General features: G+C 37.4%; 1 protein-coding gene and 1 long non-coding RNA gene across 2 annotated transcripts; one reads left to right on the top strand and one right to left on the bottom strand.

The window, feature by feature from the left end:
* Positions 1–4,089: 4,089 nt before the first annotated feature.
* On the bottom strand, positions 4,090–4,586 carry LOC129771257 (uncharacterized). The gene is made up of 2 exons (XR_008742319.1): positions 4,454–4,586; positions 4,090–4,396 (listed from the first exon to the last, which is right to left on the bottom strand). It is a non-coding gene; the product is annotated as an uncharacterized LOC129771257 (long non-coding RNA).
* Positions 4,587–17,584: 12,998 nt separating this feature from the next.
* LOC129766852 (uncharacterized) lies at positions 17,585–18,266 on the top strand. The gene is made up of 2 exons (XM_055767454.1): positions 17,585–17,888; positions 17,944–18,266. Exons 1-2 carry the CDS (start codon positions 17,585–17,587, stop codon positions 18,264–18,266), a joined length of 627 nt encoding a protein of 208 aa, XP_055623429.1.
* Positions 18,267–18,548: the final 282 nt, after the last annotated feature.

Raw genomic sequence — 18,548 nt, forward strand, 5'->3', positions numbered from 1 at the left:
TACACTCCTAGGAACGAAATTGTTACCGGCGTACGCAATCTTATTTTTACGTCCATATAAAGAGAAACGAAGACTTGATTTCTGATGCAGAAAAAGTAGTTACCCAATCAACGGACGGTTTATTGTCTACCCATCGTGAACTCAAACCAACGAACTTAGACATTTATCAAGAATGCTATAAAGGTCCTCGCGTTAGTATTAGTAAATAGCGTGCAAAATAGCGCACACACACTAGACGCTATTTTATACGTGTGAGTAATGTTTGTGTGCGATACAAAACAATCTAGCTCACCTGTAGCGACTGTCAAACCATGTTGAATTAAAACATCGATGCATGCATACGATATACATGGGAGAGAGAGAGGAACGAATTCGTTTTGGAGGAAGTCACTTCAAAATACAATTCGCGATGACGGCGGAATGGTGTCGACAACTGGATACGACATTAGTTTGGATGAGGTTTTTATGAATTTTTTTCTTGGCGTTATTTACCTACGAAAAGTACGTTGTTATGACCCTAATTGAAACTGTTTTGTATGAATTTTCAGATCACCAAAACTTACCATTATAATATAAAATTATCTTGAGACACAATTTTTATATGATATTTTTTCACTACTTACAATCAAAAGTGATTTTCATTTACATAGAGTACTAATTTGATTTGGGGAAAATAATTTTTCTTTTAAAAGTGTGTTCATTTCTTCTGCAAACCCATATTGTCATGCCTACTCCCCCATTTCGTAATACGAAGCTCAATGCCGTCAACGCGGATGAAGACAGTTTGACTGGGAAGAATGAAATGATATAGTCGAGTCGGTAGAGGGAGATAGCGACTAAACGCCCGACTGACTGTTTAGTCGTTTTGGCGCAGAAACAGCGTGAAGAAGCCAAAAGTCATTTCCAATTGAATACGGATATATTCAGTCAGATAGTCAGCTATCCTCAGTTGACTATGACCAAGATGTGTGGAATAAAGGTGTGACCGTGTCGTCAATAAGTGCGCGAGGGGAAACGGTATAAATATTCAGAGGACTGTGGAAAGGGATTTTACTGCAAATAGAGATGTCTAAATTTTTCGTTTATTCAATTGTCGATTAATCGTGGGGTCATTTTTAAATATTCGATTCATTCGAATGATTGTTTTTCAGTATTCGATTAACCGAGTGAATATTTATTTCTTGTAATCAAAAACAGGTAGTGGGTTATATGTATGGTATAACCGCAAGGGTGACGTAGGACTATCGTTGATTTAGAGATCATTTGTTTGAAGTTGAATCTAAATCCATTCTGAATGAATGAATAAATGAATATTTGGGGGACTTCGAAAACGAGAGCGTTACGTTGGAGGCACAAGGTTTTATGCATCCAATATAGGATACGAAAAACCTTGTTCTGAAGAATAATCTTCAGAAGCTAACCTACTAACTGTACTTTATTGACAAATCACAAACCCAAATGTATTATATGGATATTTTATGGATAAAAAACATTAAAATAAACTCTTTCGCTTGAATGTAATTTTCAATTCCCAGAGGAACTGGCAGATTATTTTCAGTAACGATTAAATATTTCCACATTTTCCTCGATACTGAAAGCCCACCAGTGGTTAATACTAACTCGATAACCACCTGTTAATAGTACTTGATTGAAAAATATTTGGTCACAGTGTTACATGGATAGAAAACATTCAAATAAACTCTTTCACATGAATGTATTTTTAAATTCCCAGAGGAACTGGCAGATCATTTTCCAGCAATGATTAGATCTTTCCGGAACTTTCTCGATGCTGAATGGCATCCAAACGGCAAGAATTCTGCGCGTGTATGTGTCGATCCTTCGCCGTCCACCTCCTCCAGCACGTTAGGCAACGATGTTGTCTTGTCGATGTCCTCACGAAAAATGAATGTGTCTCACCACCAGAATATCGCTTAAGTATGCTTTTTGTGTGTGATTGAATCGAGAGAAGGTGTGGTTTACGATGGCAATTTGGAAGGCAAACTAGAGGGGAATGCACTCTCTGAGCTCGGAACTTTTGGCGACTGAGCAATAATCGATTGCGGGCGCATACAATATTGGATACGGAAATATCCTACTGATGGGGAAGAATAATCTTCAGAAGCTATCCTGTTAATTGCGATTGATTGAAAAATCACAAAACCAAATGTATTTGGCCACAGTGTTACATGGATAGAAAACATTCAAATAAACTCTTTCACATGAATGTAATTTTAAATTCCCAGAGGAACTGGCAGATTATTTTCAGTAACGATTAGATATTTCCACATTTTCCTCGATACTGGAAGCCCACCAGTGGTTAATACTAATTTGATAACCACCTGTTAATAGCACTTGATTGAAACATATTTGGTCACAGTGTTACATGGATAGAAAACATTCAAATAAACTCTTTCACATGAATGTATTTTTGAATTCCCAGAGGAACTGGCAGATTATTTTCCAGAAATGATTAGATCTTTCCGGAACTTTCTCAATGCTGAATGGCATCCAAACGGAAAGAATTCCGCGCGTGTATGTGTGTGTAGCTTCCCGGGGAACCGTTTGTGGCATCACTCTCCTCCTGATGGATTCCCTTCTGGCCTAGGGTGCACAAACAGGCTCTTGGTGACACCGTTCATCCGCGCTTTCATGATAAACGAAGAGCTTCACCACAACAGCGACAACATGCTCCAATCGCTGTTCAATTAGAACTGAGTGGATTTCCGAGCGGCGCTCGCTTATATATCGATTGGTGATTTCAATAGCCTGTTTTGAAAGCAATTTTAAGACTATTGAAACAAGTTTTTGGATCAAAAAGTAACAAGTATAGAACGCGTAGATATTTTATCTTTCGAATGAAGTGTTTATCATACCATTTCGTTCAGTTGTTTAGGAGCTATTAACGCTCACAATCTCGGTCTCCGGCGTAACGCTTTCGTTTTCGAAACTTTGATTTTACACCCCGGTATAGAAATGAAAGACGTAGTCCTACGTCAAAAGAAAAGACATATTTGTAATAAAAAAGTATGATGTCATAATTTTAAAAGTTACATTAAATATAATTTCGAAATAAACATGGTGCAGAATAATTGTTTTTGAATGAAATGGTATTTTAGTATATTGGTAAATTTACCATTTCATGATTTTTTGAGGACGATTGAAAAAAAAGTACACAATGAGAATGATGCACAATATTATTATTGTACCAACATAAAAAATTTTCTGTTCAAAATTACTTGTTCATTGAATGAAATAGCTGATTTGTTTGAATATTTCTGCTTGGTCCTTATAGCTACTAGTTCAAAAGAGGTACATTTATAGAATCATTGACCACTAGTATGGTATATTTTCCTCGGCACTCTGAATTTGAATACTACTATTTTAGAACGGGAGCTGAGACCACCTTCTTTAAATCCGCATTTTACTCCTGCAGACCCTAAATTCTTCTTCCCAGTCTCCTCCACCACCAGGGAATCATTTTTATGGTTCAACCGTTAATGATTTAACATATCCGAAGAATTTCGACGAAACACCATGACGGTTAACACTCCTATACTCGCGCATAGGTCTGAGAGACCAAGAAATCAATAATTCGTTCATTTCTCAGAAAACATCAACACTACGACATTGCGATTCTCTCTAGCTTCGTCATTCGTTGTTCATCATCGTTTAGCGTATCGTATAAGTTGGTACGAAGGGGACGTATATCACTTTTTCACCACCTTCGGTCTGAGACACCGACGCGCGTACAGGAGTAACTTTTTTGGACAAGTGACTTTTTCTTTCCTATTTTAGAATATTGTTCAATGAAATGTATAAATAATGTCAGTGGCGTGGAATATTTATTAAATATAATGCATAATATCATTTTCGAACTATTGTTATTTGATTTTAGTCCTTTTGTTACCGGATTGAACGGATTATTCGTCGATATACTCGTCGTTAGATTCATACGTGCAAAAATAAAGTACAAATGTTTGACATTCGTATAGTTGTTCACTAAATATAATGGTCACGCATATACACACTTGTGATATAAAGGCACTTGCGGAAGAATTGTAAACTGTAAATTATGAATTAATCAGTGGCTTATGGTTAATTTTACAGTTACATCTTCGGGTTTTTTTCTATAATATATGAGCTGAACAATATCGACGATAAAACAAGTCGCAGGAAGTTCCTAGAAATCCTTTTATATCATCTTTTTATGCCCCATCAAAAACAGGCATTAAGTTTATGTTAACCAAGAACACAGTAACAAAGAATATTAAATATAGGAAAACTTGAAATTCCAGAAACCTTACAATCGAATAATTAACCGACGTCTCTAACTGCAAAACGCGGGAAAAATTCCTCCATCACCGACCGACTCCGAAAGTCGATTTTTTCTCTTGAGCTGAAACATATAAGATAGAGTATATTACAAACCTATCTTTAACCGTAAAAAACTTACCTTTCAACTTTCCAATGCTCTTATTCCCACCAAAACAATACCACACACAAAGAGCAAAAAAAAAGATATTGCAAAATATTGCAGATTGTTTACATACAAAATCCAAGATGACTGAAAGGCCTTTCTCATAAGTCGCGCTACCGTATTGTATCTATCGTGGCCGAGCCCTGAGCAGCAAGTAAGTTTAGTAATGTTTTGACATCAGTTGGTTTTTTTAACACGTTGAGTGCCACTGTTTCATAGCAATTCTATGGAAATTTTTAAAAGAATTAGGGCCATCGTTTCTTATCGTAGCGGAAGGTATTTTTGTTCGAAAAGGAATGCTTATAAGCTTATATGTTTGTATTAGTTACCTTTATTATCACCTTTAGAGCCCCCGCAGACTGCAGACTGAATTTTCGGCCGATAGTTTGGTCGGCTTCTTAATCAGTACGGAGAGGTATGCATGTGCGCACATTACACCGATTCAGTTGGGTCGTTTTTGCACCAGAAGGCCAACCCGTCCAAACTGTTGGTTGACAGAAAGTCTGTAGTATGCGGGGGCTCTTATTGTCATATGTTAGTGTTTCTTTTTCAGTGCTGAAAATTTCGTTATAATGCGATATGTTTTTCAAAGTTTGTGAGTGATTGAAGTCGAGAGAAGAAAATCGATTTTGGACACCCACGACGAAACGAAGTTAGACAAGTATAAAAATCACTTCAAATTAAAGTAAAACGCAAATAAATGATGATGATTGCCATGGATTTGGTTTTAAACGTATAATAGGGCCCATATAGTGGGGGAATTGTTGTTCAAGATAAAGAATGACACGTTTATATATAGGGGATATAGGGGAGAATATAAGTTTACAGTACAGTGCAAATTCAATTTAAATAAATTCATCGGTTACACTGTTAATAATAGGTCAAATTCGGTTCCCGGAATAAATCGCCGCAGTAAACGACTGCAACAGGAACAACCACTCAGAAAAAGAGTAGCAGGCTAGAAATATTGTGGCGCGGTACTATATATCAAAACAAAAGTTAACCGGGCAAACGTATGCCGTCCGATGCTGACATTTAACCCCTTGCCGTACGATTTAATTTCCAACAATAGGGCTCAAATACGAGCACAGTGAGCCATTACGATACTCTGCTGAGTCTGTGTATCCTACTTGCGATTGTAGCAGTCCCGCAGCATCACAAGTATCTATTTCACATCAATAGACGACGAGTGAGGTACGATGTTGTACGTACTGGCACAGTCTAGTCGCCACGATTGTGGTTCGACGTTATACGTGAAAGAGTTAAAAAAAAGATCAACGATGTTTTGGAAAAATGAGTTTTGGAGTTTTCTTTTCTAAACCGTATGAAGAAATAACGAATAGTTTGAAGCAAATATAAGTTTCGTTCAAAGTTTGGTTTATATTGGAGGTAGATTTTTCTTTCGTACCGGGTTTTGTGAGGTACTTCGCCATCTCAACTAATGTGTTCCGGATCACCGAAGGAAACTACGGAGTATAATAAAACAGCGTGTGACTTGTTTGGGAGTGGAAGTCAGAAAGAACTTTATTTCAACCGGGGCCCTGGCAACCCTTCCCCAACCAATGTAAATTGAGCGTAGGCAGCATAAAGCAGGGCTCGCGCTCAGGGGGCTCACGTATTGTTTAATGTTTGGAGTCATATATGTTAATATTTGATTACGTTGGATAGTTTCCTTCGGCAAGCGATGTTTGGACACCCATCCGGAAGCTTTCTTGGCGATTTGCCATTTAAATCACTATTGGAGAATAGCGCGGAGTACTTCATTTTTAATTATAGGTTATGATTTCTATGCTCATGATTTTCTATGCTGGCTACAAAAAGGCCATCTTAGCAATCCCTTCAACTTTATTTTACTTTGACTGCAGTATGTTTATCCCACCGAATGCTGAATACACGAATAGTTGAAGTTATCTAAAGTGTCTATACTCATTTGATAGATGTTCGAATACACTCTAAAATTCAACTAATCTAAATTGTAATTCAATATACAATAGCTCTTCCTCCTTACAAAAATCCAGAAATAAGAACAATAATTCAAAAATATTCATATTCACTTTCTTTTCTATTCTTGGCTTCTTCACTCTCTTCGAACGCCTTGATAGGCCAGTTAGCACTACCGATTCAGGCTGATACTTTCTCTTTATGTTTCCATTCACTCCATTCATTTCCATTCAGGTGTTTGCCGAACATCATTTCTCTCCTCTACGGTTGGCATCTCGGTTTCAGAGGTGGGTGGGCTGACCCGATGTTTCTTGTGTATCCCTAACGACTCTGACCTGGATTGGATGAACGGTAGTCGTCGTCTCGTTTTCAACCGTAATCTGTAATAACTTTTTAGAGAATCGTTTTAAAAATGATGCTTTGAAACATTTTTCACGTAAATGCAGAATGTTATACTTGTCCCCACGATATACTTGTACCCCAGACATCTGCGTATCAAAAGGATCATGTTGATAATTTTTATTATTAGATTTAGATGCATCATCGAGCGCATGTGGTACCAGCGTTTGCTTACAATTCTTCTTTAAGTTGATCAAATCGATCAACATATTTGGTGTATAACTAAATATCCTTTCAGAAGGGAAACTACCATCTGATGTCATGTTATTATTTCTATAATTTAATAAAAAAGGATTACTCTGCTCCTCTAAGCTTAAAATCAGCATACCAGGCTCTAGCAAAAACTTTGAGTATTGGAACAATTGCCATGCTTGCACAAACATCACAAGCAGCAACAAGATTTTCAATGTCATACAAAATCTGATCCATTTGTTGCTAGAAGATAGTACCTGAGGAAGCGCACTGTAGCAGTCTATTATATGTAAAATATTCTTTAATTGCGTTAAACACCATAAATTTTCGTGAGCGTTCAGATATAGATAGGTGTGTATACGCTCCCTCTAAATACAACGCACAAAAACGCTACTTCCAGCTAATCTAGCAATGAGATCCTGAGCAAATTGCAATGGATAGGCATTCGGTATAATTACCTTGTTAATAGAAACTTTGTAGTCAATTACTAATATTGGATCATTGTTTTTCTTGACAACTTCAACCACAGGTGATGCCCACTCACTAGTTAGAATAGGAATTTTAACGTTATCTCTCTTTAATTTACCTTAACAATTTAAAACCTTCTCCCCTGAAAGATAGGGAACATCATTTGCCTTCCTAAAAATTGTAATGTCCCTTTTTATAACCAAATCGGCTCCAAAATTATTTATTTGAGCAGAAAAATCCTTGACAAAAACGTCAGAAAACTTTAATTCTATTCCAGCAATTAGTGCGTTGTTTTGTTTTTCTGTAATTGATTATAATTGATTGGTATTTAATCACCAAAAAAATGTTCCCAATTGGAAACAATTCATCCAACCATGATCTACCCAGCAAAGGAACGAACTGGTAATCACAGTCAATAACCAAAAGATTCAATTTCACTTTCTTCCATTTCTATTCAACAATAACTTCAACTTTCCCAGAAACCTTTAACCTGGAACCGTAAATCACAACTAATTGTTTTTAACTTTTCACCAAGGGAATGTTGAATTTGTTTCAAAATTCAACATTCCCTTGGTGAAAAGTTTTCACAATTTTCACTCATCACTGATACAGATGAGTCACTATCAATCTTTACATTTTTACAGGATCATTTTCAATAGATACATTTAACAAGCAGGGACTACTAATTTTATTTATAGAAGAAAAATTCATGCACTCAAGTCAAAATATGAAAGTCAGTCAAAATAAGCTGCTTGCTCGAAAATGCTCGAATGTCTGTTTTGAATTTCTCTTAGTTGTCTATAAATCAAATGATACAACTCACCAAACCACCTGCCACACTCATGCGATGCCAAAAGCGAGCACCAACCGATTTTCAGCAAAATTTCCTCCGCGATGTCAATGGCAAACACCAGCAAACATCTAGGTCGATAAAAATGATTGTCGCCGGTTAACTTTCCGATTGTTCACGAGCGCTTCCAAACTCATAAGAAAAAGAAAAACCACTTTTAATAACCTAAACAATGAAAACTTTTTCTTCAAAAGCACTTCCTAAAAGAACAGAAGGTTTAGTTGTGGTGATTGTATTCCTTTGTTAGAAATACGTCCGCGAAAAGCAAATGGCGCATTGGTTTACAAAAGCGTTTATCTCCACTGAACAATGGTCGCACAATACCTTACCAAAAATTTATTTGGCTCACAATTGTTTTGTTATCTTTTACCGTGTTATATTTTCCCGGATCAAAGTGACTGATTAGGAAACTGCCGCTGCTTCTTCAAAACGGTCGTTTCGCGTTGATCCTCGTCGCCACTGTGTTCCACACACATGTGTTCCGGATCACCGAGGGAAATCCGAGGGCAACTACTAAATGATACTTAAATAAATTCTGCGGAGTATAATAAAAACGCGTGTGACTCGTTTGGGAGTCGAATTCGGAAAGAACTTTATTTCAACAACTACTTTGACAGCAGTATTTTTATCCCGCCGAATGCTGAATACACGAATAATTGAAGTTATCTAAAGTGTCTGTACAATATACTCATTTGATAGATGTTCGAATACACTCTAAAATTCAACTAATTGAAATTGTAATTCAATATAAAATATCAACGTAGTATTACTTGCGTCATTTTTGTTAGTACTTAGTTGAGATTTCTATGCCAAAAAATCACACCTTGAATGCAATCTGAGTGGCAAGCTCTAGAATACGCTTGACCACAGTGGAAGTCGGAGGAAGTTTCTTTGACGAAAAATTACCCGGACCAGATCGGGTATCGAACCCGAAACCCCGGCATGTTATGTGTGACGCTAACCACTCGGCCACGAGAGCACCAGTGTGCCGGTCGGTGTATGTTATTACACTAGAACCCCGATTACCTGCGTAATTGAGTGGCTAGGTCACCGCGGATAACGAGAATGATTTCGGATCATCCACTCACAGATAATCATGTTTCTACTTTATTCTGACATACAGGCAAACCTGTTTTTGTGCGGTCCCTTTCCGCGTGATTCCTCGTTTGTGCAACTCTTTTTGTGCGATTTTATTATGACATCGGGTCTTAAATCACACAAACTAATCGCACAAATAATAATATCGCACTTAAACAGTCACACAAATGAGAAATGGCACAAAAAGCAACCGCACAAAAACAGGTTTTCCTGTATCATTATTGGTTTTAATTTTTGTTTTGATCCGATATATGATTCACAATTGTTCGAGAAATTTGATTTCAAATAATCAAACATTATGAGGAATATGGTATGATGAAAATAAACTGTCATCGTAAACCGTTCATAAAATAGAAATTACTGTTAAATACTAGAGCGATTAATGTTAAGAGCGTCGGTTTAAAAAATATTACTCACTCCATCACTAGAACTTCACCGGAGCAAATAATTTTATAAGAATTAAAATTAACAGTCGATTATTACATAAAAAAGATGTGTTCAACAATTTATGTTCCTCATTTTGAATGTATTCCATTGAAATCTTCAAAATGATGTTGAATAAAAAATGAATTCTAATGTATTATTTTTAAATTACAACGAGCTTCCACGTGATATAGAGTAAATTATCACTCGTTCTGTTTGGAATTTGATATCAAAAATCTATTCCATCATTTCACCATCGGCGTCATTTAGTCTATTTTGGAAAACGGCTCCATCGACGCTTCCAGTATATTTGGCTTCCTAGACGGTTGGAAATTAACATTCCTTCTATTTTTGTTGTTTGCCGGGCAGAAAAATAGAGGCAAAATCATTACACTTCAGTCACGAAAATTGATGACGTTGTGCGCGTTGGAATCATTTGGATTTTCGCGTGCACTTGAACTTATTGATATAAACTCGTCGCTATCATCAAAACATATTTTGCCTGGGCAATTCACTTTGGAATGTCTGCTTGGTCTGGGCAATGCAGCGGAATTTCCTTTCGGAATTTTAATTTCATCTTGATTCTGGAAATTGAAATTGTTGCTTCGGACTTCAGTTTTCGTTGATGCGGATAATCAGCATTTTGCATTTATTGATTAGTTCTGAAAACAAGACTGGGTTTGATTTATATTTTTTTTTTTCGTTACATATTTCTCGAATATGAGATATGTGTTTCTAGTGATTAACGCTTTGCGGTCGTATCAAATTTTTGTATGGGTATCATACTGGTCGGAATTAATTTCCCTTGAAGGAGCATATATCACTGCATGTATCATGTAAGATAATGAAAGCTAAATAAGATCTGTTTATTTCTTGAGAAATTTTAAATATGCATTTACTGAACAATGTGTTTAATTGTGTTTTTATAAGACAATTATATTTTATAATTTTCCTTCGTGTATATCCCACGAGAGTAACCAACAAGTCTGACGCCAGACTACCGCTGAAATTTTCTCGAATAAATGCAACGAACCTGAGTCATTCCACCATCTTTCGTACAAATTTTTGTACTCCTCCCCTATTCATATCGTAGTTTTAAATATAATTTGGTAGACGGTGGCGCCTCGTTTCATTCTTTTTACTATAACTGTTGTGTCCGATGTATCGTAGCTATTCAGCATCGTGACCACGTTTCCACGCTAATAATCTTTGGTTTATACTGAGTACCGTTATCCATTATTCATAGAAGCACCATATTAACTCGTGAGCAGGTTCACCAGAAATTAAGGTGAAGGAGGAAGGAAGCCACAAATGGCTGCCACAATGGCGCTCATTTCTTTCATCTCCCTCCCTCACCCCTCGCCCGATATGCAAAAAAATTCAATAATTTTGCGAAACAGTGTGAAGAAAATGATCGTTTTTGCACACTTTCCATCAAGCAATATCAACCAAACTCTAATCGATTACTCACAAGATATTAAATTTTCTATTGCCGTCGCAATGTATAATAAAAATCGTCGAAAAACTCGAGCTAGTGCTTTAATATTCATTTTTCAATTATCCGCAATGCACAATGGTCCAGGAGATGCATTCAAGTGGAAATTAGCATTTAGAGCTCGACAGTTATTCTCTAGACAAAAACTGCCTTAGACAAAGTTGTTACTCATGATAGAGCGCTCGTTTTTATGTTGTCAAGAATAGGGTGACCAAAATTGTCGATGAAATAAAAAATATAACTTTCTTATCTTTATAGATAGAGGTAAACATAGCACATCATGTAGAGTGAAATATGATCTTTCAATTGCCACTAATAAACTTTATTTACGTTTGCCCCAGAAAGAATGACAAACAAATGAAAATAGCCTGTTTTTTGGGAAGAAATATCAATAACTTTGAGTTAAGTTGAGATATTGACAAGTTCTGCATCGAAAAATGTTTGTATTAGTAAGCTCTAAAAGTCTTTCCAAGACAGTTTGCATGTAAAATTTGAAATATAAAAGTAAGAGAAAAAAACAGTTTTTTTCATGGTGACCCTAACGTAACTTAGGAAAAAGGCGCTTTATCGGTTATTTTAAGAGATAAAGAAAAACTTTGTTCTACAAGGTGTCTCAAATAATTGGAGCTACAACATTGTCGAACTATGTTTACCTCTATCTATGAAGATAAGAAAGTTATATTTTTTATTTCACCGATAATTTTGGCACCCTATTTTTGACAACATAAAAACGAGCGCTCTATCTTGAGTAACAACTTCGTCTAAGACCGTTTTTGTCTAGAGAATAACTGTCAAGCTCTAAATGCTAATTTCCACTTAAATGCATCTCCTGGACCATTGTGCAATGGTTTTGTTTGTATTGGTGAAAGCATCGTTATTTTTTCGACACTGATACCAGACAACATCATCGAAACAGCTATAAAAACCAATCAATAAAATGTTACTCCTGAGTCATAGCGTTTCATGCAATGAAAATGAATAAAAGAAAATTATGTTAATATCAATACAATTATTATTTTAACGTTAAATGAGTCTATAATGTAAGTTTTAGCAACTTTTACAATGATTAAGAAAATTGTATTGCAGAGCTCGGAACACTGCCACGGCCGCCTCTGCTATAAAAAATAGTAAACGGAAAAGTATTATATTCAATCATAATGCCTCTAAAGCTCTCCAACGTGAATATGTGAAAAAAATAGATCAACGAAGGAAAATATCAAGGAATTATCAACATCGAGTTACTGTGCGGAAGAACTTGTTAATACCAAAAGAGCCCCAATTCGCATCTGTTATAAATTTGCTCATGTTGCACTCGCGTATAATCAGAATTTTACTTCATATGCAAATACACCTTCTATATATATATTTATATTTGCAATTGTTCATCGGAACACATAGTTCATACATTTTACTTCAGTATTCAATTGTGGTTTTTTTTTTCAAATGTATTCTAAGACTCGTGTCAGTGAAACGCCACGCAGTCTGATAAGTGAATTGATCTGTTTACGTACCAACACCAAAACAAACGGTGTGTTTTGCTCTTCTCTCACAAACACTATTACCCAAAGAAGAACACGTGGTTTTACTTATACTACAGGTCGGACTCGATTATATATAATTACAATTTCACTTTCAACTTTAATTTTCGAATCCAATACATAATCGAATCACAAAAAAGTTATTTTTCTATTAATGTTTGACATTCATACATTAATGAAAAAATTGTTTTCTTGAGATTCAATTATGTATAGGATTTGAAAATAATTGTTGAAAAAAAATGGTCGACTATATATAATCGAGTCCGACCTGTACTACAATGGTTCGTTCCACCTTCACCTTAAGATTCGAAGTCTAAATTGATACATGGCTGAAAAAATCGTACTCATATTATTAAGATTCCTTGTTGTGGCGGCTGAGAGCTGACAAACGACCAGAACGGTAAAAAAGATCTGGTGGCCAACAAAAAATAATATAATTGGACGAATTCCCCATAAAACATAATTTTATTCACCATGTTATAAAAATGTATAAAAAAAAATATATTCCAGCAGTTACCCGGGAATTTCACAATTGCTCGCAAAAACATACTCTTTTGGGCATGTTTTTCAGTTCATTTTTAGCTTTATTCATGAGTTCATACTTCGCCACGAAATCGCAGGGGTAGATCCTCTGCTTCAGAAATTCTCAATGAGACGCAGCTGGGGGATTTCCGGAGGGTTTTTTTTATCCAATCTGTTTATTTTATTAGGCGCATTTAGAAATTCAGCAGTAACAAAGCCGAATTTGTTCGTTTACATGATATCTCTCGATAATTTGTAGTATATTGCACAGTAGCCAGTTGGGCGTAAGAACTTTCCTGTTGTTAGTATGTTCATAGTTGGATCAAACACAGCGGGACTGTTGATATGAGTCTTTCTTTGTTGTGTTATTAATAGTACGTATTGCCGATGCAGCTGACCGTAATGTGAGCATGATTATTGTTGCATGGACGTAGTATCTAGAATAACACACAAAAGATGGTCAGTTGGGGCCCTGAGTTATTAGCTTATGAGCGTTCGCTTAGTAGCGGATACGTAATCAATTAGGCTACAAAGACCCCCGTCCTTCAACAATTTAAAACTTCGGAGGATTGGCGGACTTCGGAACCACTTCTATTTTCAAGAGGTTCATCTCCTCCAGCGACTACTTCGCGGCCAAAGTACCACATCCTCGTCCGGATTATATTTTTGAAGAAGAAGAACGGCTTTGGCGTTACCTTTTCGAGTTTCTAGGGCACAGCTTACTGTTTCGATACGGTCGGTCATGACTTACGTTTCCGTATGATGTCGTCCATCTCCGCTAGGTATTTTTTACTGTCTTGTCAGTTGCTTCGATCTCCCAATCCAAAGCCCGAAACGATGTAGCCATCGTTCCCTTCGTCTTTTGCTTCAACTTCAGCTGTAGTTCACGATCGCGTAGCACCGTTTTGATTAAAATGATTAAAAAAATGGTGACAAATTGTAGAACATCCCATCAGAAGCGTTTGACTATGCAATAATCCTAGATATCCTAGATAGATGGCGAAAATTCGTTTTCCGGTAGGTATTTACTCTATCTTCTATTCTTGAAACTCTTCAAGAATTCATTCAATATCATCTTTTTTTTAATATTTAATTTCAACGTGAAATTTATGCATCCTCTGCTTTAAAAAAAACTGTTCATACCGACGGTGTCTAAAATATTATTTTATGAAAATTTCGTAGATATAAATTCTGTTAAAAACGTTCAAAAACTATATTGTCAAAATATACTCGCGTGTCAAATATACTCGTGCTCGACGGTACGCACAGAAACCCTGTAATCAGGGTTGCCAACTATAATTTAGAAAAATCAGGAGAATGAAAATAGAAATCAGGTTAGCTCATATTGAAATGCCGATTTTTGGGAGAACAAAAATATTATTTTTATAGGCAGACATACAAAGCATAGAAAATAGCACAGTTTGTTTCACAATCTTTCGCCATTTTCAAGGCGATTGTGTCACATTTACCCGAACGACAACTACCCGAAAGACAATCACCCGAATGTAACAAATACCTGAATGCGACATGTACCAGAATGGAACATTGATCCGAATGTGACATTTACCTGAATCTGTACATTAACTGGTTTTATGAAACTCGTCTATTGCGTGGGTAGAGCTAAAACGATAAAGAGCGGCGTTGTACTATATTTTACAGAGTTATAAAAAAGTGGTATAGCTTCACTTTTATTTTGATTGAATTATAAATTTTGTAAAAACGATGGTCAGCCAGGATATTTATTTATTAGGAAAAATAGGAAAAATCAGGATCATTCCAGAAAAATCAGGCAAAATTGAGTGTTTGTCAGTATATCAGGATACGAACCAATACATTTAATACTGAAAACAATATACTGGAAAAAACAAGCAAAATCTCTCAAAATCGTTTATCAAACACGCGCATCAGCTGAGGAAATAGCGTAAATAGCCCTAATTGGGTTGTTCTCAAGTGTTTGACCTGACATATCTTTGCTTGTTGGTAATCTTTCTGAGTGACCAATAGAACGAAGGAAACAAACCTATAAAACTGTCAAAATAAGCCGTCCGAGTGTGAAAATTTCGGAATAAATTATTTATTTATCGCCTCTTTGGAGGAATTCTCCGCGAAGAGACAGTTTTTTGCTCTGGTTTATACCGATTCTGTATCCTGTCCTCTCTCACGGCATCCATCCGCAAATCCGGCGTCGATCTTTATCCAGTAGTTGCAGTCCGTTGGTTCGGAATGCCATGTCGTGCTCGTGACTAGTGGTTCGTTTTATTTATTAAATTGTTTGCATATTTCGAATTTTTCATGCTTTTATACGTACTCCCCCAAACCGGCATTCCAGGTTAATTTTAGCACTGATTTTATAGGAACGGTTTATTTTGGTATATGAAAATAAACTTTCGCTATTATTACACATAACCGAAAAAGCCGATGCGAATCCAAAAATGTCAAGGTATCTGAATATAAATTATTGCGGAGCGAATTATGAACGCTTAATTGCTGATTCACGTGAAGTGGCGCCAGAGATGTCACACGGGTCACAGCACCTCGTTAATCATCGCACAGCGGGGAGCCCTGTGTGAATCGCTCTACGTGAAACTCGAAGATGCTACCGGAGTTGAACAACAAAACGAAAGTTATACGTTGTAAACATGATAACCTGTGTAGCGTAAATCACTCGCCAAAATTATGAGTTTTTTTTTGTTACCAGAACATGTGTTCAGAGACCATTCGACTGAGAAGAGGAGTAAGCGGACGCTTTCGGATGAATGTTGGATGAATCCTCTCAAACCCATGTATACGCGACACCATCTAAATTATTATTTTCTAACATTGAAATAGAAGTTCAGTGCTCGTCGCTAATATCGTCTCATCCGAAGACGATGTACGAGAGCGAATGAAGGTGTTGTAAACACTTGTCGCTACCACATACTCGAGGTGTGCACATTGCACATTTATCAGACGGTTATTAAACATTCCAGTCAAAGATAATTAATTCGCATACCGAAATGACATGGCGCCTAAAATTTCTGCTTCGTGAGGCTGATACTGGTTGGCGCTCGTATGGCTGGATGCTGCGATTCGATACGATGGCAGGTGGTATCGCGCAGCATGTCTCCAGCAACTTATTTATCACATTTTCTTGTTTTATCGATCGACGGTATATTAGTTCTCGTTTTGTTACAATTCTTTTAACAACGGCCTATACTTCGGTGCCGTCCTATCAGTAGGAACATTGATCGCGGCTGCATTGCAACATACGAAACGCATTAGTTAGTAATTTCAGGAAACATGCAAATCATAACTGTGGGTTGGTTGATCTTTCTGACTGAATATATTTCGTTAATTCCAATATAATCAACCGCTTTTTTGGTGGAACTAATCACCGATTGAGGATATCTTGCCAGTTTTGTGGAATTCAGTAATCAAATTTCGAATGCTAATCGAAATTTGTGTTTGGAACAAATAAGCTTATGACTCCCATTTAGCTTGTGTGCGCGAGTTGTGTGACCGTGCGTCCACTGATGACACAGTTTTAATATGTGGTGATCACAATCAACCTCATATTGCGTGGGAACCGCATGTCGATTCTGTTGTTGACCTGAACCCCTCGTTGACTACCGCTGCGAGTGCTGCTCTATTAGATGGAGACACCTTTCTCGATCTCCAGCAACGCAACTTCATTCGCAATTTTCGTGGCCGCACATTGGATCTGGTTTTCTGCGCACCCGACACTAACATAGCTATTAGCAAATCCGCCACTGTTACCGGTGGATCTGTACCATCCACCATTAGAACTGTCGTTATCAGCCACAGGTGGAGTAGTGTCGGCTACTGAGGATCGTAACGAAGCTGAAAAACCGTTGAATTACTCTAAAATTGATTTCGCTGCATTCAATGAGTTTCTGTGTAGCTACGATTGGAGTGTCCTTGGTCAGGATGTTAACAATATGGCGACGCGTTTTGGCGAAATTGTCTGTAGCTGGCTAGTAACAAATACTCCACGAAAAGAACCTCCAGCATGGAGTACTCCACTCCTACGCGTTCTAAGGCGCGACAATAATTCCTGCCAACGCAGGTTGCATCGTCGACGAACTTTTGAAACAAAACACAACTTTCAACTCGCTAGCAATGCATACCGCAGTCTTGACCCAACTCTCTACAAATCATACGTACTTCGTGTCCAGACGAATATGCGCAGGAATTTCTGGAAGTTTGTGAAACCCAAGCGGAAAACTGCAGATATCCCGTCTAAGGTGTTCTTGGGATATCGAGAGTCGTCCTCGGTTCCTGAAACGTGTGATTTATTCTCAAAACACATTGCTTCAGTGTTTGTAGCTGATGCAGCAACCCCGTCGGAAGCCGAATGTGCTGCAGCTAATGTTCCGGAGGCTTTAATAGACTTGTGGTCATTCACTGTTACTCCACAGACGATTGAGAGAAGCGTAAAAGTTGAAACGGTCAACAGTTCCTGGCCCAGATGGCATTCCAGCAAAAGTTTTCTGTCGCTGTGCTTCAGTTTTGGCTTTGCCACTCTCCCGTATCTACACAGGATCGCTGGATCAAGAAATCTTTCCAGATGTGTGGGAGCACTCCTATATGTTTCCCGTCTTCAAAAAAGGAGATAAGTGCAAGGTGATCAACTATCGCGGGATAACCAGCCTTTCTGCCGCATCTAAGCTATTTGAGATGATCGTGAACGATGTTGTCTTCTTCGAAGTGAAGAGCTATATCTCACCAATACAACATGGTTTTATGCCAGGACGCTCGGTTAGCACAAATCTTCTAGAGTTCTCATCGTTTTGTGTCAACCGCCTAGAAGAACGAGCTCAAGTTGATGCTATTTATACCGACATAAAAGCCGCTTTCAACTGAATTGACCTCCGCATCCTGTTGAGTAAACTATCTCGTCTTGGTGCTTCTGAAAGATTCATCTACTGGCTGAGGTCATACCTTTCTAGAAGGACGCTCCGTGTTAAGCTCCAGTCTCACATTTCATATCCGTTTGCCGTTTGTTCGGGAGTTCCACAAGGCAGTTCCACATCTAGGGCCACTGCTGTTCGCGATATTCTACAACGATGTGTCGCTTATTCTCGCATCCGGCGGTGTATCGATCTACGCAGACGATTTGAAGATCTATCTGGCTATCAAAACTCT

This window comes from Toxorhynchites rutilus, chromosome 2 (assembly GCF_029784135.1).
Source record: "Toxorhynchites rutilus septentrionalis strain SRP chromosome 2, ASM2978413v1, whole genome shotgun sequence".
Taxonomy (NCBI): Eukaryota; Metazoa; Arthropoda; class Insecta; order Diptera; family Culicidae; genus Toxorhynchites; species Toxorhynchites rutilus.

What these genes read in the sequence shown, in the direction of transcription:
- LOC129766852 (XM_055767454.1), top strand. Translation starts at nt 17,585, where the DNA reads ATGCGCAGGAATTTCTGGAAGTTTGTGAAACCCAAGCGGAAAACTGCA. An exon ending in CAGATGGCATTCCAGCAAAA is followed by an intron (nt 17,889 to 17,943) that starts GTTTTCTGTCGC and finishes GTATCTACACAG; the next exon opens with GATCGCTGGATCAAGAAATC.